Source organism: Haliotis rubra, unplaced genomic scaffold (assembly GCF_003918875.1).
Source record: "Haliotis rubra isolate DU_JTF1 unplaced genomic scaffold, ASM391887v1 Scf306, whole genome shotgun sequence".
NCBI classification, from domain to species: Eukaryota; Metazoa; Mollusca; class Gastropoda; order Lepetellida; family Haliotidae; genus Haliotis; species Haliotis rubra.
Genome location: NW_025766976.1, coordinates 769,687 through 792,676, shown reverse-complemented (window position 1 = coordinate 792,676; position 22,990 = coordinate 769,687). Strand labels below are relative to the sequence as shown.

General features: G+C 37.0%; 1 protein-coding gene and 1 long non-coding RNA gene across 2 annotated transcripts; one reads left to right on the top strand and one right to left on the bottom strand.

Annotated features, from left to right (window-relative positions):
- Window positions 1-137: 137 nt before the first annotated feature.
- On the bottom strand, window positions 138-22,103 carry LOC124282900 (PP2C-like domain-containing protein CG9801). The gene is made up of 5 exons (XM_046718941.1): window positions 21,773-22,103; window positions 10,598-10,755; window positions 9,641-9,754; window positions 8,177-8,358; window positions 138-6,762 (listed from the first exon to the last, which is right to left on the bottom strand). Exons 1-5 carry the CDS (start codon window positions 21,781-21,783, stop codon window positions 5,530-5,532), a joined length of 1,698 nt encoding a protein of 565 aa, XP_046574897.1. The 5' UTR covers window positions 21,784-22,103; the 3' UTR covers window positions 138-5,529.
- LOC124282902 lies at window positions 4,080-8,088 on the top strand. The gene is made up of 3 exons (XR_006900278.1): window positions 4,080-4,090; window positions 6,971-6,977; window positions 7,871-8,088. It is a non-coding gene; the product is annotated as an uncharacterized LOC124282902 (long non-coding RNA).
- Window positions 22,104-22,990: the final 887 nt, after the last annotated feature.

Here is a 22,990-nt window from a genome sequence, read left to right as displayed (position 1 = left end):
ACCTCGGCCGCGGTATCTTTATCAGAGAGAGAGAGAGAGAGAGTAGTGACGTAAAACTCAACATTCCCCTCCCTGATAACATGTAAATCTTCTTTCCACGATCGCAAAATAAACTCAAAGTAAAAAAAACACGACAATAATCAGTAACAATTTTATTGGCTATGAAATGGAATGATTGTATATTATCTTCAAAACCAACAGTTTGTTGTAACCGGTCTTTGCACATACATTTACCAGCTACTGTCACAGGATAAATACAACGGTTGAAAATTCGGAGATTCGAGTTATCAGGACTTCATGACAGCCTTGTTTCTAATGCATCAGCCGCCTGTCGACTTCAATATATTCAACTCGGACCCGCTCCACGTTCGCAATGCATGTAACCAGTATATTTTTTAAGTCATAGCTTCGCTTCAAGGGTCTGCCACAGCACGGAAACTTTTAAAAACTACGTTGGAACACCACTCGGGGTCAAAACTCCACTGCAGAAAATAAATGGTGATAACCAAATGTTACCCGGATGTGATGACGTCACAGCAGCCGCTGAAGACGATGAAGCAATGTTTTAGACGTACTGCTACAAGCTGATCATTTAACTCGAGACAACTGTCCATGCAAAATAGTTGATGCGCACGTGATCAAACTATAAATAGATATAAAAGGATACCATGTCAAATAGAAAAATACAGAAGAAATTGTAAATAAAAATATTACACAGGACAAACTTATTTGCTTACGACAAACAACTTGCAACGTACACAGCCGAACCGAAATGATAGGTTTTGCATAGGAAACGTGATTGTCTTTGGAGATTTGGTTATTTTACATACACTGCAGCATTGACGACGGCAACTTCCCCAACCCTGTTAGGAACCTTACAATGTCCTATTTGTATGAACCCAGAAATAGGCTTCAAGCTTTAGATCTGACAATTTGGTGATTCACGGGGGTCAAAGTTTTCTAGCACATATTTACGTGTTTTAGCCGTCTAATTCACAACCACAAACCTACTTTTCACGTTGCGCCATATGCCCACGTGTGCCATTCAACATAGAAATCTTAACTATTATTCTAACACAGATGAGGTCTTTCTACTCGAACTGTTGCTACTTAGCACAACCTTTGAAATAGGGGATTTACTGGGCAGCTTCAGCCTTAAGTGGTCTACATATAATTTCTGTTCACCTGGAACCAAAGGTCATTCCATAACAAACTGAGTCATATCAAACTCAATGACAGTCTGTCTGTCTGTAGCCTCTAGTCTGTGGTATGTATGTATTATACATGATGAATATACTAGCATGTACGAATTAACTGAAATTAGTGAATGACTAATTTCCTCCTGTTGAATTGGTTTTAAGGTTTCAATACAAGACGTGCAGTAATACATTTACACTTATGTCAAATACTATATGTCAAAAGAATCGAAGAGGTCAAACTCATCTGGTTCAGTAATTGAGATCATAAACTAAATATCGTCATTATCTGCTGATCACTTGCATGCAGAAATACTGATATCTGTCTATCTTTCATCAAATGCTGCTGACTTAATTAATGTCACAAATATGTAGTCTGTGCTTGAAATATTGTTGACATATTTTGAAGTTATTTGTAAAGTATTATGTCAGTGGGAACCCAAATTGGTGACTATCCATGAACACGCACAGATCTTATTTACTGAAAATGGCACTACATAATGTTTAACCCTTGCTACATAATACACATACACTACACTGATAAACAAACCTAAATAATAATAAATAAGAAATTCCAACTGATTAAACACACCTTTCCTTTGTTGTTCTTGTTATGACATAACAAAACACATCTATCCATACATGCAAGGATATCTTTGAGGTATGAAATTCCAATTTGAGTTAAGTAAATGGGAGTTAAATATGATGTGAGTCTTACATAAGCTTGCTATGATGGTACTAAATAGGCAGGTCATGGGAGGTGCTTAATCTCTGTTCAAATAATATCAATCCATTGTACCAAAGAGGTTGCATAAATGATTACCATATTATGAATACTGACTACTGTGCTTTTGCTACCATCATATAACAAACCAGACAAACTAAACCTGCTTGAAAAGTTATAGAAGACTTAATGGAAGAATATGTTAAATAAAATTAGTTTCTGTGTGCATGAACCATAACCCCCTAATGAGAAGTCAACTTATGTAGCACTTCAAAAATTAAACATTACTTATCATAACCCCTTAATAATTAAGGGGTAATATATTCAAGTATATTGCAATGTATATCAGTTTTAATGCCCTTTCAGTAGTTTGTTAAACCTCCTTTTCATGACAGATCTCAAACCCCATGAGATTCTTAATCATCAAGTTAATGTGTCATTATCAAGTCTTTAAACACAAAATGGGTATTCTACAGAAAGCCCTACATGCATAGGTACAGAGATATATCAACATAAATAATTCACATCAACCCTGTTTCTATGGTTACTAAAAGATGTAATAGAGAAATTTGTGAACCACATGCAACAACAACAACACTAACAGATAAATAATACTGTTCCTGACTCATTAAATCAGTAAAATTCAGATAATGAAAAAAATGCATAAAATTACATATTAAAATACATTTCAGTGAAATAAATAACATCAACAATATTACCTCTTACAGAATCAGAGTCGTAGCTACTGTACATGCCGTTACTCTTGAAGATTGGTTAAGGATATCACACGTGAGGGTGGCATTAGCTCAGTCGAACCAAACAAAGAAAAAACAAAGAAATATGCATGCTATTCTTTTACCACACTGGGTTGTATTAAGAAAATGACGATATAAAACCCATCTGTTGTTATATTGTACTCAACCAGCGAAGTTTTAGTTCTCAAAATCCAATAATCCAATATTTTTGCTAGTCAATATTTTAGTTTGGATAAAAGACAAACAGCATGCAGAGTTCTGTGTCTTTGAACTCACTTTAGTAACTTTTCTATAATAGACCTGTACATACTGTATACAAACTACATACTGGAAACTGAGGTTTCATCTTACCTCTCTTGTTGTTTGCCAATACTGACATTGTGATGTCATTAACAGAAATAGTAATCATAAGACTTGTTATACAGAACAGCACCAATATACTGGTGTTTGCTTCAAGCTAAGGATATACAAAATCAAAATATCACCATTTTAAGCCAAGAATCACAAGCTAAAATAGTCAAATATATGAGGTTCTGAATAAAAAAAAATTGAATTACATTTCTTTTCATCATGTTATACTGCTTATGACAGAAGTGAATGAAAGTAGCCCTGCCATATTCTTTATACAATGACGTCACTGCATGGTAACCTTGGTGTGTGACCTCTCAACACTGTATGACGTCATCAGTTGAATGTCACAGCATATTGAGATAAATAAACATGCATATTTTCAAAATCTTCATCCAAACATAGGGAAATTATATTTTCTTATAGATAAATAGTCTATTCATATGTTGGCAAAATATTTAAAATATATAAATACTATAGATTAAAGTATTTAGCAAAACTACCAACCCTGCCAGTTCTCGTAAGCACAAACTTTACATGATTGAAGCTGAACAAATCACAAATTGTCTCAGTTTATTTGCTTTGTTACCTAGCATTACAAATCTTGTGGCCCAGGTACCCAAATAGTCTTCCTGAGTTATGCTATACACATTACAATCATGTGATGCAAGTATTTGTTGCATGTCTTTTTATTTTGTCTGTAAGACCTCAGCAGTAAATGTTTAACATGCTGCTTTTCCAAGAAGTATGCAATTTATTTGATAACATTTCATAAAGTGTTAATAGTAAATACATTACTTATGTTATAAACAACTCACACATTAAACACTATTCACTTTGCTTCCAAATCTCATGAAAATCAGATCAAGTGCTTGCTATAACTACACAAAGACCCGAAGATATTCCATTACACCTTATGTCAGCTGATATTGGCAAATCAGAAAACAGCCATCTCAAGCTCTACATTTAAAAATAGACACTTCCATTCTGGACAACTTTTTGACAAATATTTTAATCAAGCTCTCAATTCAAAGTTTGAAAACCGTATATTAGAATATCCTGCAAGTGTAAAAGCTTGTCAAGATTGTATGGCAGTACTTTAACAGACTATGGAAAATAATTCCATAATATTTTATCCCATTGAAGCGAGAGATGATGCTTCAATCATTATTCCTAATATATACCTTTTTGAGGCTGCATAATGAGAAAACACAGTTGGACTTTTACTTTTGCTATCGAGATAGCAACACTCTTGATCATGGTGATTGGGTGGAAAAGCCATTCTGATGTGACCTGCGATGTTATGTCCACAGATATTTGTGTAGTGACTTAGAGCAGTAAGATCTGATTTTACTGAGACTGGTTTGGTTTCATCACCAATAAAGAATTACTTTACATTTTTCTTCTCCATAGAACCATGTTATACACTGGCACATATAAAATAACCAGTTTTCTTTGGTTGTCTCCATTTTACAGATTTGTTTTCATCACTTCACTACAACTAACCACAACATCAATATCCTATCACTTTAACATATGACATTCCTTCACTATCAGCTTATATAAAATAATCACAATCTATACAAAAACTGCAGTATATAGACACTAGACAGATACAGTTGGTGTGATCATGGAATTTCAGAATCATTCCTGTCTTCGTCAATAACATCAGTAATCAGAACAAGTTAAAAACCACTCAATTCTTTCATATTACCGAGTTAGAGTAGTGTAGAGTAGTGTACAGTAGTGTAAAAGAATTGGTTGGTCCTTTAACTCTTTGGAGTAGAATATCATCATGATTAGGACTTTCAACAGCAGTTTTGACACTTTCAAAAGTAAAGGACCAGCAACCAGTAAGATATTAGTAAGAAAAAGATTGTTAACCCAAATGTTTTAAAATACCTTACTAATCATAGTAGTAACAATAACTCCTAGTACCGAGGTAAGAAACACATAACCTTTTAGGGTAGCCATTAAAACAATGCCACTGGAGTACCACTGTTTCCTTGTAAGGTATAATGATCAAATACACAACAGTAGACTACTTGGATTGGGGGAAAAAAATTTGCCATCAAGTTCTGTATAAAATGAGGAGAATGGGCTTTCATGATGTTCACTCTCTGGATTAAAATTCAGGGCTCAATTTAAGGAAATGAAACCTACTTGCATTCAGTGCAACTTTCGGTAATAACCATGTGCCAAACAAAAAATCTGATAAGATAATTTATCTTACTTCATAAAATTTCATGACATGAACAGTAACACTGGTTCAGTCATTGTAAATATGGTTACCAGTCACTGCTTCAACCAGTTCCTCATCATTCTGTTTTCCAGCTTAATCTACCTCCATAACTTATCATAACACACAAACATTATTTAACTAGGACTCCAAAGTATATTTCAAAACATCTTTTGTACAGTTTGTGAATAATACCTAGAGAAACATTAGATACAAATCTACGTATCACGTTTACCGAGTGGTAGAGATCACAAAGTCACCATTGGCCTACAGAGCAGACTCACACGATAAGCTTCTTTGGTACTCTTTTCCTTTGTTCTTAGTCTTCGGGGAGCACAAGTGTCTAGCAGGGTCATATTCTGCCTCTAGTGGAGATTCAGGTATGGTTGGAGATTGGGGAACAGTTGGGGAGGTGGGCACTCCAGATTCAGATTCATGCCGTGAACGTCCCCATCGATGCCGGGACTTCCTGGGGGAGATTTGGAGGGAGGATGGGGTGGAACGACTTGGAGAAGGAAGAGTTGGAGATGGGATATTCTTCAGCTTAGCAAAAAACTTCTTTGGTCCGGATTTTTTTGAGTTTGGTGATGTTGGTGAGAGAGGTGAGGTTGCATGTGTGGGGCTGGGCAGAGGGAGAGTCTGAGGGCCTGCTATGACAGGGTTACAGTCAGAGGTAGTTGTATTATCAACAGGGAACACATTCTCCTCATTCTCTTCATCCACTGGATCAAAAGCACCAACTTCTATAGCAACTATGGATGCATGATCTAACTTCCCAGGAGCTTTGGACATTTTCTCAACTATCTCAGAATCACGTCTTTTTCGCTCTGTGGAAGTCATTTTCCTTCGAGCATATAGCGCAGGGTTCTCAAGAATCTTACGTTTCCCATCAGTTAGCATGAGGACATGTTGCACCATAGCTCCACACAGCTCCTGTGCAGAGCAGTTCTCCTCTGTGATGAGTTCATACTCATGAACCACACGCTCCATCTCCTTCATTGAGTATATGTGTCTCTCTCTGGGTTCCATCTCGGGTTTAGCATGCATTGCAGCGTGTGGAGAATCAGGGGACATGTTATTAAAGTTGTCATCATTTGATCTACGAGGAAGCGCAATCTTAGTCACAACCGGGTCAAAATTGTCTGAGATCCCGTCAGTGGTGAGGAACACAACATCTCCTGCACGACAAAAGGTCAGAGAATAAGTCAAATTATGCAGTTCTGGGTTTTTGCCATCCACTGGACCCAAGGCTCCTCCCGCATCACGGATGTCACGCTCAGAAGAAACGTCATGTGATCCTATCGTCACTTCACGTATGCCGTTGTTATGACTGAAAACAAATCCAAAACTATCTCCAACGTTCACACAGCACACAGCATGTTCATCAGAGTTGGCTACAGGGCAAATCATACACGCACACATCGTTGTGAGACCTCCTTCCTTCTCCAGAATGATACGATGAGCTTCATTGAACGAACGTCGCAACAACTGGAGAACATCCTGTGAAAGAAACATTACATTGCATTCATGGATACATTGGTTATGTATGTGCCAATGCACAACTGCATATTTTAATTTTTTTTTTCAAAATGCACAAATACATAATTCACATATAAAAGCCAAATGATGCCATAAAGTGTTCTAGTTTACTGAATCTAATGACACTTGACATGACTGTCAGTTGACAGCTGACATGTTGACATGAAAGTGCAAAGGTGTCAACATCATTTTAAAAATAATTTCCACATTACATATATACAAGAGAAGGTATTACGTGCTCGACTGATGATAGCACACAAAAGATTCAGGTGTCATACCCAAGTAAGTGACATTGGCCACAGGGGCTTGTAACGCTAAAAACTGCGATCAAGGTATGTACTGTCATTGACGGGGTCTTAGTACTATATAAAAGTCCTTCTATATAGTACTAAGACCCCGTCAGTGACAGTACATACCTTGATGGCAGTTTTTAGCGTTACAAGCCCCTATGACATTGGCAAGAACGAAAATATAGAATGATATTGAGAAAGGTACCTCTAGTCATTATATGGAAGAAAGAAAGATGGTTTAAGTTCATAAGACCAGCTAAAGAACCTTTTTCTATTTTTGTTTCTAGTTGAGTACTACATTTAACACTTTCCCAGCTATATGATAGCCTATATCATTAAATAAGGACCAGGCAATCCAGTGATTGAAATTGTGAGCAACAATCCACGTCCACCAGGATACAATGACATTGTCACCAAGACTGACACCCAATCCATTTTTACTGGGGCACTTTACCGTATGGGAAAGCTAATAATGCTTTCCTGTTAAAAGCTTCTGCAGAACCCACATCAAGCTGAAAACATTACCTGTCTCTTGGGATAAACACATCCCATATTACTGATGGAAACCCACCAGGGAGCTACAGATAGCTTTTTGGGTCATTGAGTTATGTACTCGCTTGTGTTCATCTCATTTGGGTATCCTAATTTTCCTTTGAGTAACCTAACAAATTGTACCCACCTCACTTGAACTCAATTTGGTATTTTGCCATTTTCCATTAACTGTGAAAATATAATAAAGTTTAAATGTCGGTTTACGTGTTTGTTATTTATATTTCAAGTTCATGTGTTGAAATAGAACCTCTCAATATACCCCAGTTGTTTTATCTATCTACAGGTACGCAAGCTAAGATTTGACATTTTTGTATGCATGCATGTAAGATCAAATTTATTGAGCCTTTACAAAACCTCAAGGGTACTTGTACGCAAAGAACTCAATGGGAATTAAGTTTTCACATAAATATTTGCGTAATTTACGCAGATTCGCAGCTTATCTGTACCTCTGCCCATGCTTTGAAACAAGTCACTCAAGACAAGGTAAAAGCCTGATAACATTCCACAGGACAATGTAAACAATTAAGACTAACCTGTGTTGACAAGGGTGGTTTCTTATCCTCAAATATCCTCTTGTTGATGAAGTTCATGCTGCCATAGAGAGCACAGCGAGCAGCCAGCCTGGACTTTTCCCCCCAGTTGACACCATCAGCAATCAGCAGGATAGTGTTGTTCTTCCTGGCACAGATCGCAAAGGCATCAGCTACCGGGTCACCTGCATAAAGACACATTTGAGAGATAATGATCACAGAAAGATGGTGCATCTTAATATTTTCATACCTAAACAATGAAGCTTTCGTATTCCTCTAACTGGTACAGCATACATTGAACAGGAAACTGAAACAGACACAAGCTTGCTAATATTAGACCAGAAAAGATTTGTTAGGACTCATAGTTTTCTCTTCAAATATAGTTGTAATGGTACAGGGTACGATACAGGGTGCCCTATGGAGTCTAAAACTGTTAGATCAATTGATTAGCTGATACTCATTATGTATGTGAGTGAGTGAGTGAGTGAGTGAGTGAGTGAGTGAGTGAGTGAGAGAGGAGAGTGAGAGAGTGAGTGAGTGAGTGAGTGGTGAGTGAGAGTGAGAGTGAGTGAGTGAGTGAGTGGTGAGTGAGTGAGGAGTGAGTGGTGAGTGAGTGGAGTGGAGTGGAGTGGAGTGGAGTGGAGTGGAGTGGAGTGGAGTGGAGTGGAGTGGAGTGTGTGACTCATGTGGGGAATCGAACACAGGCCTTCAGCATGACAAGTGAATGATTTAACCACTAGGCTACACCACCGCCCCATACTCATTATGAAGGATTTGACATATAATTTCATCTTAATTTTTCAGTGTACTTTTCACAGAAATCAAATATCCTTCACCTACTTTATTAACAATCTGAACATGAAGCCAAACTCTAAACTGGGTTTGACATAGACACAAGTCTGCTTGTGTGAGATGAGAGTAAAGATGGATGCATCACCCAAACAACTTTACAACAATTTTTGTCAAATTATGGATTGGATGGATTTTATTGTCTAAACCTGTTCACTTAAAACTTGACTGGTCAGTTGATACTTGTTACATATGAAATATAAGCATTCACAACCATCCCTTTTATTGTTAGTAAAAGGCCGAGTGAAATGAGAACTGGGAAATGACAACATGTGACCTGTCATCAGGCAGTCTTCAAACCCCAATAGTGAGAGAGTATGGTCTTACACCGACTTTAGCAATATTCCAGCAATATCACGACATGGGACACCAGAAATGGGCTTCACACATTATACCTATGTGGGGAAACGAACTCCGGTCTTCTGTGTGACGGGCAAACGCTTTAAACCGTAGGCTACTCCAGCGCCCCCAAACCCCAATAGCATGGACCGTGAGGCATTGACCACATTGTGTGGTTCAGAACTGTTCAGTCATTAAAGGTCTGCTTGAAACCTGAAGATTTCATCGCCAAACATCATTCTCTTCCCTAGTCCTCTGGTAGCCAGAGTACGGACCTACCTGACATCTTGAAATTGATTGGATGCTGCTCATATAAGGATATACAGATGCCATATGCCTGCTGTTCCTTCTTGTTCCAAGACAAGCAGCCAGCGACTTTCTTCTCATTGCCATCTGAAATTACACATGCACCTGTTACTAAAAGAAGTAACTGTGATACAACTGTCTCCAATATACTGCTAAGTGTATTTTGAAAGGAAAATTATTTTGCAAATTAAGAAGAAAAAGAATGCTTTATTAAAACATTTAATTGTTAGAGAATGACGAAAAAATAAACGCATAATGTATCAATGTTATTTGTACACATTATAGAAATCATATGGTCAAAATAACATAAGCCTATTGTAATAATGACAGCACGAACAGTATGAAAAAGCATATCTAAATATCACTAATTACTGAAAACAGTCATCTTAACACTTTGACTATTTTCTAATTTGTTTGAAGACAATACGAAACTATTCCATTTTCATTTCGGGCAAGTGAGTTGAAATTTATCATCCCATTCGCAGTATTTCAGTTTTATGTTACATATATTTATTTAGAATAAAAATACCAATATCTCCCAGACAAGACAATGATCAAGCCAGCATGAACATAAAATGGAGTATCCTTTTTCAAAGCCTGGTAAACCTTCTCTCAATGTATCATCTATGCTAAAAAATAGCCTGCGATTTCAATAGATTTTAGTGTTATTATAGATCATGTGGACTATTACTAGCAGAGCTTACTTGCATGAACATAACTTCACTAGACTAACGCTTTGGACTAGTGCTTAAGTAGCAGACCAAGTCTAAAAAGCTTACCGGTAGCTTATATGACAGCCAAGGGTTATAATTTAACAGGACATTTACAAAATTAAGTTTGGGTTAGTCAAGTCAAATGCTTTTGGCAATGAATGTATGGTTCCAACTGGGGTTGGTTATTTGAGGAATGGTACATAAGGCTAGACCCTACTGTTCTCATCCTTGTCATCCACGAATGCAAGCCCCTTGTCTGGTCCAGAGTAGCTTGCAAACTGTTCCTCTTCCAGCTCCTCCAGCTGCACCAGAGGCACGTCTTCGTACGAAGAGCCATGATATGTGTCTGTGCCGAACTTGATCTTCTTTACTTTCCTGTAATCACAGAAATGGTATCACACATCAGTGATGATTTCCTTATCTTTTCAAAGTGATCTTACTTAATGCAAGACTATCACTCCTAGCACTGCAAAGTTATTTGTAAATACCATACTTACCACAGATCAAATTTAACATGCTCAACAATGACAAATGAGCTGATTAAGAGGCAAAAATATCACAATGGAATTCAGTAAAAAATTAAACAGAAAACTTGTGTTGATGCATGAATTCTATTTACCATATTTGACATATTTAGCACACCTTCCTTAATAAGCACCCTCCATTAGGATTATGTAGCAGTAGCACCCACTGCTCTCCCTTCCCAAAACATGAACAGGCTGCCCAGTTTAGTAGTGGCCTTTTGCAACAAGCAATGGGGTGATGAGGACATATTCTATCCCAGAAGCATGTTGGTGTTTGCGATGGGTAACGATACCTGTTGACTGAATGTTCTGTATTATTATAAACCTCTTCTAATTAGCGTCCGCCTTTACTGAGGTATCCTAACATGTGCCGCTTTTGGATTTTAATTAGCTAAGTGCCCTGGGTGATAAACATGTCAAATACAATATCATCAAAATTATTCTTTTTCAGCATGTACACAGTTATAACATGTCTTTTGAATGTAAAAAGAACAGTTAACAAGCTGCCAATAGTGGTGCGAACCATGAAGATCCGGGTTAGAATGGTCTTCAGTAACCCATGCCAATTGAAAGAGGCAACTCACGGGATCGGGTGGCAGAGGTAAATTACGCAAATATTTATGTGAAAACCCAAATACTATTAAGTCTATTGCGTACAAGTACGCTTGAATTTTTGTAAATACCCAATAAATGTGATCTTACATGCGTACACTCAAAAATGTCAATCTTAGCTTGTGTACCCGGGGTAGATAAAATAACTGAGGTATACTGCGAGGTTCTATTTCAGGAAATGAACTTGACAACTTGCAGTTTCTCATAATACAGATAAAATATAAATAACAAACTCTAACATTTAAACTTTATTATATTTATAAAATTAATGGAAAATGGCAAAATACCCAATTGAGTTTGAGTGAGGTGAGTACAAATTATTTGGTTACTCAAAGGAAAATTAGGATACCCAATTGAGATGAACACAAGCGAGTACATAACTCAGTGACCCAAAAAGTTATCTAGATCTGGGGTGGTCAGGCTCACTGACTGGGTTGATACACATGATACATGTCTTTGTATCCCAATTACGTAGATTGATGCTCATGTTGTTGATGACTGGCTTGTCTGGTCCAGAGTCAATTATTTACAGACCGCCACCATATAGCTGGAATATTGCTGAGTGTGGCGTAAAACAACCATCATAGTGATGTCACATCAAAGTGATGTCATTTGCTTGTGACGTCACAGTAACTGAATGCCAAAAATGTTTGCAATGCATAGTGATTAGGTCTAATGTTAGTGATATCTCCTCAAAACCTAGTATCACCTATTATGAAATCCAATTTTGCATGGCAAAATACTATTTAGGCACTACCATGTAATCTCATTGGCTATTGTTACGATCTTTATAGTCGTGCATCTCTCCCTTCGTTGAATTAATTATCTTGGTCACCGGAGAAAGCATGGCAGACGACGGTGGTGCTGTCAGATGCGGCATGCCACTTAAAATCAAAGGTATGGCAACATTTTGGATTTCGGAAAGATTCAAAAGATAAGGCAACTTGTCGTGTATGTTACGTAGATATTACATACAAATCAGGCAATACAACTAACCTGTCAAACCATTTAAAACGAAAACCGCGGACTTCGATATGACCAAAACTTCGAAGAAACTCTGACCCAAAAAGCGAACCAAAACGGCTAACGAATACAAATTCTGGGCAAATGAAACTTACTGAGGTCATGAGACAGGTAAAATTGACTGCTTGTCATTCCGGTGCTATTTCTAGCTATCGGGGATACTTAGCTTGTGACATGAGGCCATTCTCAACTGTTCAGAATGAGGGATTTAAAAAATATGATTCACATGCTTGAGCCCAGATACACATTACATTCGCTACGCCGCATTACTCTCAACACAGTACTGCCAGCAATAATGAAAAACGTAGTCATGAGGAGTTAAAAACACCTGAAAGAAGCTGAAACACTATCCATTACAACTGATGCATGGACGTCAAAGGCGACCGAAAACTATGTTGCAGTAACGGGCGCATTTTATTGACAGAGATTGGACAATCAAAATTACACTCTAGAAACGTAAGAAATTCAGTGAATCCTCGCCACGGCAGAAAACTTAGCTGAAAGTTTGTCATTGACTATTGATGCATGGGAGCTTTCAAGAAAATGAAGTCCTGCTATCACCACAGACAACGCTTAGTAATATTGTTAAAGCTGTCAAAGAAGCTGGTTTGGAACCACACATTGGCTGCTTCCATACATACAATTAATCTGGCCACTCAGCGTGGGTTGAAAGTCAACCAAGTAGAGACTTTGGGGAGAGTGAGAAGGGTGGTAAACTTTTTCACAAGAGCACATCTGCAACAAGCAAACTTACTGTAATGCAGCAAAAACTTGACTTGAAAACTCTAAAACTTATAGGTGATGTTCCCCATGCGATGGAACTCAGCGTGACGATATGTTACAAAGATATTTGGAACAGCAAGCTGCTGTCTTTGCCACCCTCATAGACATTAGAAGGAATGTCAAAGATCTTGTGACTCTGAATGATGATGACATTACAAAAATAGAAAATTATCCAGGTTCTGAAACCATTGAAAACAGTCACCACTTTGATGTGCAGCCAGAAAAACCCTACAGTTTCTCTCATACATCCCCTGAAGGAGATGCTGCTCAAACAATTGCAAGTCAAACCAGAAGACAGTGACCTGGTGTCAGAATTAAAATCAACTATCAGCAATGACCTTCAGCCAAGGTATGAATTTTTTCTAAATTACTAAATGTGACAAAACTCGAAACTGTCTATAATTCATCATCATTTAGCAATGATTGAATTTGGTTTTTGAGATTTGAAATATTTGACAAATTTACTGAATTTATTGTAATGGTAGTTTCATGTATAATTTCTTTGTTCAACATTGAACTGACATTATTTGAAATATTTCATATGAATATTGAATAATATCATATTATCACATTATGTAACTTATTATTAAAACATTGTCCCAATGTTTGTTTTTAGATATTGCAAGGAGGATGTGTTTGAAGTTCTTGCTACATGCGTCAGCCCTTGACCCCAGATTTAAGGCTCTGCCTTACCTTACAAGCACAAGAGGCATGAGGTCTATCACTCAATTGGACAGAAAGCTGTCAGTAAATATTCTACATCAAACATTTATTAAAAGCATTTAAAAGCAATACATACAATAAAATATAAATAAAATATAAATATTTTTATAAATATAAAATATAAAATATAAAATGAAATATGGATATAAATATAAAATGAAATATAAATATAAATATAAAATTAAATGAAATAAAACTTTAACAAATAGGCAATAGCCCAGTAGTCCACAAATGATAAGTTAAAAGTTAAACTATTCCATTCTGTCAATTTCTGTGCAGTTGATTGAATCCTTCCACTTAAAAGTCTAAATCTATCTGTGGCTGTCATATCATGAAAATTTATATAATGTGATAAATTAACAAAACACAATCAGTTAAAATAAGTTTATGTGCTTTAGGTTAAGGTGAAGACTGAGCCAGCTGAGCCCACTGATGGTACTGAACCCAGACTCCCAGCATTCCCACAGAACCAACTCCATCAACATCTACTGCTGCAGCAGATGACCAAGCTGCTGATGATGATGTTCTGCAGGAACCACCTTCCAAAATAAAAGAGAAGTAGAAGAAAGTTGTGCTCTATCAGATCTCTTTGGGGATGTGTTTGTCACCCATGTGGAGGAAGGTAAGAGTGTCTATGAGAGAACAGAACTGGAACTTCAAATGTATAAAGAGGGATGAAGTTGCCAATCTTGACTCTGATCCCTTGAGTTGGTGGAGGGTCAGAGAAGGGAAGTATCCTTTGCTATCCAAGTATGCCAAACAATGCCTCAGCACACCTGCCACAAGTGTTGCCAGTGAGAGAGTTTTCTCTCAACAGCAGGGGATGTTGTTACTGCCCAGAGGGCTTCTTTGAGTAGTGATAATGTCAACATGTTGGTATTTCTGTCCAAAAACATTATCATCCCTGCTGATCTGGTCCAGCAGTGAAGTTGAACTGTCTGAACAATCAACAATGAACATTTTTCTTGCAATTGCAAAGTTCTTTCAGTTACTTGAAGCTTGTTTTGATGTTGAGGGGCTACAGACTCACTACTTAAGTGTTTAATAAATGTGTTGAAGTTAAAAGTGTTGTGTAATCATTTACACAGTGGTTGATTACAGTTTGGATCAAATTTTTCATATATTTATGCAAAATTTCTTAGATTTGATAATCGAATCGAAAATAATCGAATCGAAGGTATGAATCGAACATCGAACCGAATCGAAGCAATAGTGAACCGTGATCAATGCTGATACGCCACAGCTATCAAAACACAATCAATATAATGTATACATGCAGTGAATAGAGTTGATATTCGGATGTGAATTACATGTAGAAATATGTAGCCAGCATTGTAAATGCAAACATGACAAATAGAGTTTCAACCCCATACCTCAATACCAAGTTGTAATTTTATACAATATTCCACATGAACAGGTTATATGCCACAAAACCATTTGATAACCATAACAATAAACACTGCACATGTTGTAGTTTTCACATCAATCCAATGTTCATGTCAATAACACTCACACAAACAAGTTACTTAGTTAGGTATATAGATAACGCATGACACTGATTGTGATGAAGGACTTCCAAATTCTGTTCATGTCAAAAGACATTAGGTAACCATAGTAACACAAAACTATACATTAATCATGATAATTATTATAATCTGAATATATTCATATCCTTCAACATGTTTAATGCAGAGATAGACATGTACTCAGTTTCGAGTGTACCACAGGACACCATAGAGATGTTTACGTGTGGGCTTGGGGATTCATGTTTGGTCCAACTTGAAGGGGTTAGGTCCCATACTGCCTACAGTTCCAAACTGCCTACATCCCTAACTGCCAACAAAAACATTGTAGGCAGCGTGGGAAAAGATTTTTTACCCTGTAGAATAATGGAACAGCCCGAGTATCAATGAAGGGTGCTTCGTTTGGAGTAAGGGATAATTAGGGGGATCATATTAGTATATATCTGTGCATCTACTTCTGTGTATAGTATGTTTTGAGTCTTCTCTGAAAGACTGTAAAACCTATCAGTTTTTCATGATAAATCCATGTCTCCATGTAAAGTCTGAGAATTCCCCGAATGAATAAAGATGTCCTACCAAACAACACTTGTCATATTTTTAAACTTCTGTAGGCAGAGTGGGAAGACACCATAGAATTAACCAGCTAACTAGTCAAGTTCATTTTAGCAGGGGTAGAACAGGTCAGATTGGTGTATTCACTTCCTGATCACTGGACCATATCATGTTTTTTAACCTGTAGGCAGTTTGGAACTGTGGGCAGTATGGGAATACACCACTTGAAGCACTGAAGAAAGCTCCCAACTATATATCCATTCATCCATTCAGAGAATGTCACTTCACCATGACCCAGATAATAAGCAGTTATAACATAATGTAAAGTTTCCACTGTCCTATTTATTCCGACTGATAATAAGCTTGGTAACTTCTGAATTCTCAAGTATATTTTGTGAGTCATATATATTAAGCCTTTTCACATGTTCATAACTGTGTTAGTTCATTTGTGAAAAAATACATTAACAGGGATGTATTCGGCATTCCAAACTAATCAGCTACATTGTAATTGCCCTTGGCAGGCAATCTGGATTTTATTTTTGTCCCTTTTTTAGCTCAGATTGGTTCCTGAAATACATGTCAACTGCAATTTAAAACAAGACCACAACAAAGGCTACTGCTATATAACATGAACTAGGAAATTTGTAATTCCAGTGTGTCTATTTTTGTATACTGCATATTTGGGGCTAAACATCGACCTCTGAGCAGGACTAGATAAATTCCTGATTTATCACTTACTTCATGTATTAAACATGGTCACAAGATAAGCTGAAATATTTCAGTGTTAGAAAACATATGATTCATCAGGAACTTATTTTAACTGATGAGCCATTACGATTTTACCATGCCATCGGCACTGATGTAAATATACACATGCACAATGTCAAAAACATATTACTTGACACTCTAGATATAGCAATTACAGGTATCATGTCAGTTGTGAAGTGAAAATAGTGTCAGTGACAGTGGAGTTGCAATCGATTGAACTCGAAGATTTACCGCAGTGACTAAACGGCCAAGCAATGGATCATGTTTTCTCATAATCAAACACAAACAATTTTTGAACACTTGTTTGCATTAACAATATTTTTCACAAGGTTGTTTTTGTCTGTGTCGTTAAATTTACATTTCTTAAGCACTACAAGTTCGTTCCAAGTCATGACTGAATTTATCTTAAAGACTCCATGAAGTTCATGTTCCTAACATATTAGTTGTCGTTTAGAGATTAAGTTGGATGTGAAATTTGCAAAGTAGAATAACTACATGTTCTTTGTGTATTTTTATGTGCATTAACAACCATAACAGGAAAATGAGTTAAATGGCGCAAACCAATTTTTTTCGATGATTGAACGGTTTTAATGAATGAATCATCAATTCTTAGATTTCAACAATTCCCAAGACTAGTCAGCAGTGAGCATAATGATGATGATGATGACAATGAAGATGACAAAAGTTATGACACCGACGAGATAATTCTTAAACTATGAAAACATATTAAACGAATTTAAAGAATTGAATAAAGTGTTTCTAGATCTTGTGCCATTTCATGGGCTAACTGGATGTGAAAAACTTAATCGAATGAACATGATGAAGCACAAATTTTCAACTGGCACACACACACACACAAAATCCCACAGGGTGCAGCCCCTGGCACACACTCTCAATATTCCAGCTACATGACAGCGGTCTGTAAATAATCACGGCATGTCAGACGATCCAGTAATTGACATCATGAGTATTGATCAACACAATTGGGACACGATGACATGTATCAACCAAGTCAGTTAGATTGACCACCCAAGTGGCCTCAAGCATGGACAGCTGAAGATCAATTCTAAACTGGATCTTCATCATTCGATATTTTTCGACAATATATGAAACAGAAAATGGGGCTTATGGTTATTCTGATTATAACGCCCCCTTTCAATAATATTTATCATGATTATATCGACCACAAATATGGTGTCACAAGAAATTCTGACAATGCAGTTTGTTCGTTGTTTAATGCCTCACTCCACAATTTTCCAGCTCTATGAGGTGAGGTGAGGTGAAATTGGGTTTTACGTCGTACTTGAGAATATTTCGCTCATATGACGACGTGCATGTGTATGTGTATGAGTGGCTGCTTGTACTAGCCCAGACTTAAACTGGTTTAATAGTGCTAGAACACTGAGATACCACGCCGCAGTGAAGCATGAATACCCCACTCAGACAAATTATACTGACTCCGAGCCAACCAGTCCTTGTTGTACCCATTAATGCCGAGCGCCAGGCAGGGACCAACAAGTACCATATTTTAACGTTTTTTGATATGACGCGACTGGGGATCGAACCCCTGACCTTCCGATCTCCCGGGCAGATGCTCTCCAGCTCTATGAAGGTGGTCTAAATAAATAATTGAGGCAGATCAGACAATCCAGCGATAAACATCATAAGTATCAATCAATGCAGTTGGGACATGATGACATTCTATGGTTCAATCAAGTCAGCAAGCCCCACCACCCCATCCCTTTAGTCACCTCTCACTATGAGCAGATCGTTCCTGAAGATCAATTCTAATTTCTATGGACAGACATATTTTGCAAATGAATGCTGTCACATAATTCAACTTCCTTACTAAATCATTTTAACTGCAATACAGAGTCAGGTGCTTTGCATTTGGAAACAGGAAACAACTTCTCATCATCTGACTCGTAACTCATACTCCAGTAGCCTGATGAAAGTTTGCAGAGATTTGATCTGCTGTTTGAGAGTGATTTTGTAGAGCCTTGTTTTGCATCAATCGATCCTGTATTCATGTTGTTCACCTTGGACACCCTGGAAGAGGTGGATCTCCAACATTTAATTTTGTTGGTACCTATTCCATGCTCAGCTGATCACAGAACTTGAACTATTAAATGTATTGGCATCTGTTTCCACTATGACAATAGCCGATACATGTTCTGCACGATGCAGACACAGGATTGCTAGTTCATGCACAAATAATGAATGAAATCAAGTATACCACAACTGTACAATAAGCAGAATCAATAACATCAACAGAAGCCATTGTTCCATATAGATTAATTAATCTTCCTTGAAAGTCTCAAAATCGGGAATGACAGCCTACCCACATGGAGACTACGAATAGTTGTATTTTGGTGTTAAGTTTCACAGACTAAATAAGTGTTGTAAACACTAATCTCTTCTATGCTTTGTATCAACATTTACATTTCATGAACCCCAACTTTTTTAAGGAATACAACTATATAGTTTGGGTAACCATGCTATGGTACATTCAGCTGAAATGCTGTTCTGACTGAAATATGAAACGAGTGATGATCAATGTCATGACTGAAGAGGAATTCATGGAGGGAAATGTGATCGTCTTAATTACATTGGCAATACAGATGGTGCACTGCTGAGTTTACGATCCAGTAGCCTCTATCTATCTATATTCCTGTACAATATGTGCAGAACTTACTCATTTGCTTGATGACTATCTGCCTCCTAAATAAAGATTTCTACTGCTCAGATCATGATAAATATATTTTATGTGGTTAGGTACTGCTGAAAAGATCAACTTCAATTCTTTAGTCCAAATTTGCTTTCATGTGGGGTTTTACGTGATACAAAATGTGTGTCAAGTATGCATAATGACTAGAATAGAGATTTATGGAATATGCGGCATGTCCCACACTCAATAACAGTCATTGTACCAAATTCTTGACAAGAAATATACATGTATTATTACATCTTAACGTATCGCCTACAGTAGGGCTGTGTATTGGCACATAAATTGTTTTGCAATATTTTGCGATTCTGGTACCCGTATTCCGATACGTATTGCGATATATTGGAGCCAAAGTGTTTGACAGTGAGTGATATCGATTGTACATGCAGAGCCTATATTTTCTACATACAAAATCCATAAAAATAAATTTCATGGTTGTGATAAAAGAAATTCCCGGATGTTGATTTGATTTTGAGGGATTGTATTTTCATTTCCATAAAATACATTGTTTGTAAAGTATGCTGTTTTGTCAATTAATCACAATGGAAAACTTCGGTGTGAATGAAAGTCTGTGTAGATTTTAACTTAAACCATAGAGATAATCACAAAACTTCATATACATATTTTATTACACAATGTACCGGTTCTGAAAAAAAACATTGCAATACGTATCGTTTAAAGGGCGTATTGCAATATACCAGTATACCAGCAATACCATGCAGTCCTAGCATACAGTATAAAAACTTTACAGGACCCTCAAAATCAAATTACTCAGTAAGTTAACCTGGAAATAGAAAACTGGAGGTCCTTTGGTCCCCTACAACAGGCAAGGTAAAACCAGGCCTGTATTCATAATCTGTCTCACCATAACTGTTTTCAAGGACATACATTGAAATCTAGACAACAATGCTGTAGCATCATGATCTGTGTGGACATGGCAAAATCATCAACAAATATATTGAATGACAAACATCACTGGAGATTTTGTATTACCATGATATCAGAGTTATGGCCCTTGTTTGATCTCTTAGATATGGAGCACAGGAACCCCTAATGTGGACAGTTTGCTCTAAAACTACTATAAATACAATGATGATATGTTATATACACCATTAATGGAAATAAATGTTGACTTTGTTCTAAAATGAGCACATAGAAATGTTATTTTATAGACTAAGTGACATGTTTGAACTACCCAACCCTCATTTTGTGGACTTTGACAAGTAAAAACACTGCAGGCCTGTCTTGTGGTTCAGAGAACAATGGGACAGGAGGTCAGTGGACCATGAACTGTTGACGGTGAATCTATAAAACTATAACCTTCCTCTTCTGAGCACCACCAGTCTAACAGTAACAGCCACTGTGTACAGTTTGTATGCCAAACCTGTTCTTTTTCACATCACAATTCCAATGACAATTTAACTCTAAAAACAACCTTGTGTAGTTTCCTGTTATTATGACTGTAACACCACCACATCAAAACAAATCTGTGCAAGTTGCCATGGTGACAGCAATTTGAATGTTTTTCATTGAGTAAATGATTGAATGTTGTTTATGTGTGAGTAAGCACTATTCCAGTTACATCATAGTAACCAGAAAGTAAGGTCTCTACCCAACAATCAGCGAGTGACAGCATGAGCTACAATCAACTTTAGACAGGACACAATCCAGCTCATGGAGTCATACATTATAAAAACATGGATCCATTAGCAATCTAACATTAAGATAAGCATTGGGCACTACTGCAAACTTCTTACACTCCAGAATCAAGACTGTGATTGATCGATGTTGGCGGAAAGGTATCCTGTTACACATGCATTTTCAGTGTCATTATTACCATATATGCTAGTGTTCTGTGATGTCAATCGACTCAATGGGCTCAGAAGAAACCTGACCTTCTCGTAAAACTGATGAGTATTTGAGGGTTGGGATCAACTGCAGTATCTGGTTTCATACTAAATCTCACAATTCAGTGAATATTTCAACACCGATTATTTTCATATCGAGGCGTTTCATATCAAAACCTAACACGTAAACAAGTAATAATAAGGTCCCTTGACAATCACAACTGTAAACAACCCCGTCAATATAGCGAGAGCCACTGCATGACACAAAGACGATTGACGACTTATTGAAGATTCATAAACAAAGGCACCTACCCCTTCTCCATTATGCTTGGAGATATGTATGAATACTGCAGTTGCAATCAGCTGTCAAGTCTTATCTCGCAACTCGGCATTCCTCCTGCGATATCATCTTCATCATCAGCAGACTTGCACTTCCTCCGAATCAAAGCAGACGCCAAGTAGCTGCCATATTTTAGCATGCAGCAGTTTCTCACTCCGACAAATTACATCACGGCTAATTGTCACTCTCTGTCGCTGTCATTCCGAACGTGGAGTGAGTCATATGTTGGCCTCGTTCACTAGCTAGATTATGTTAATAGAACCACCGACATTCATGAATGAAAGAAAAAGCTGCCGACGACCAAGCAAGTAGGTCAAACTGTATTTTCCACACAGCTCATTATAATAAATGTTGACAGTACTCTGTTGGACACATGGTTTCACGATTCTTTTCCATGCATTGTACGGTTGATGCGGAGGTACGAACTTCAGTGCCATACCTACTGCTAAGTCTTATTCTCTAAATATATATAAGGTAAAATAGCATTTTTATACCATGATAAATGATGCACAAAGCTCATATTTTCACTCATGGATATATATCTATTCGAAGTCCGAACTAAATTATACTTGATCATTTATATTTTAACTTTGTGTTGTTGTTTTTTGCTTTTATAGGGAATTACTCCGTCCGTAGGAGAGTTATTTAAAGTTTTATTCTTTGTAGGAAAATAATAAAGAAAACGGAAATATTTTGTAATAGTTTAGTAAAATAAAATACTGTTATTCTACTAGTTGACATGCAGTTGTAATGACAATCATTAAAATCAATTTTTCGTTCGTTCATGCGAGAATCACTATGTCCCTATAAACCTAATATAATTCATCACTAATATTTGACAGTTAAAAAATACATGTACAAACTACTTTTACATTGAAATGAATGCAAAGGTTTCTTCGGGACCCTCAGACACAGAAATAGTAGACAAGAAGCTCGGATCAGTCCTACTTTTCATCGATACAGAGAGAGTAGCAAGGGAAATCGTGTATCAATAAGCTACATATATTCATGCTACCGATAAATCAACCTTAGCGTATCCTAGTTAGACATGTATCCGTTTGCTTTGCTAACTGAAATTAGGTAACCAAAGTCCTTCCTATTGGCACATTGAATAATGAATTATCACCATATTTCACCACAAGCTCTTTACTCAATCTATTATGTTGTCTAGAAAGTAGCACAATATATAC

What these genes read in the sequence shown, in the direction of transcription:
- LOC124282900 (XM_046718941.1), bottom strand. An exon ending in AATCAATTTCAAGATGTCAG is followed by an intron (nt 8,359 to 9,640) that starts GTAGGTCCGTAC and finishes GTCTTTATGCAG; the next exon opens with GTGACCCGGTAGCTGATGCC. An exon ending in AACCACCCTTGTCAACACAG is followed by an intron (nt 6,763 to 8,176) that starts GTTAGTCTTAAT and finishes TTTCTTTCACAG; the next exon opens with GATGTTCTCCAGTTGTTGCG.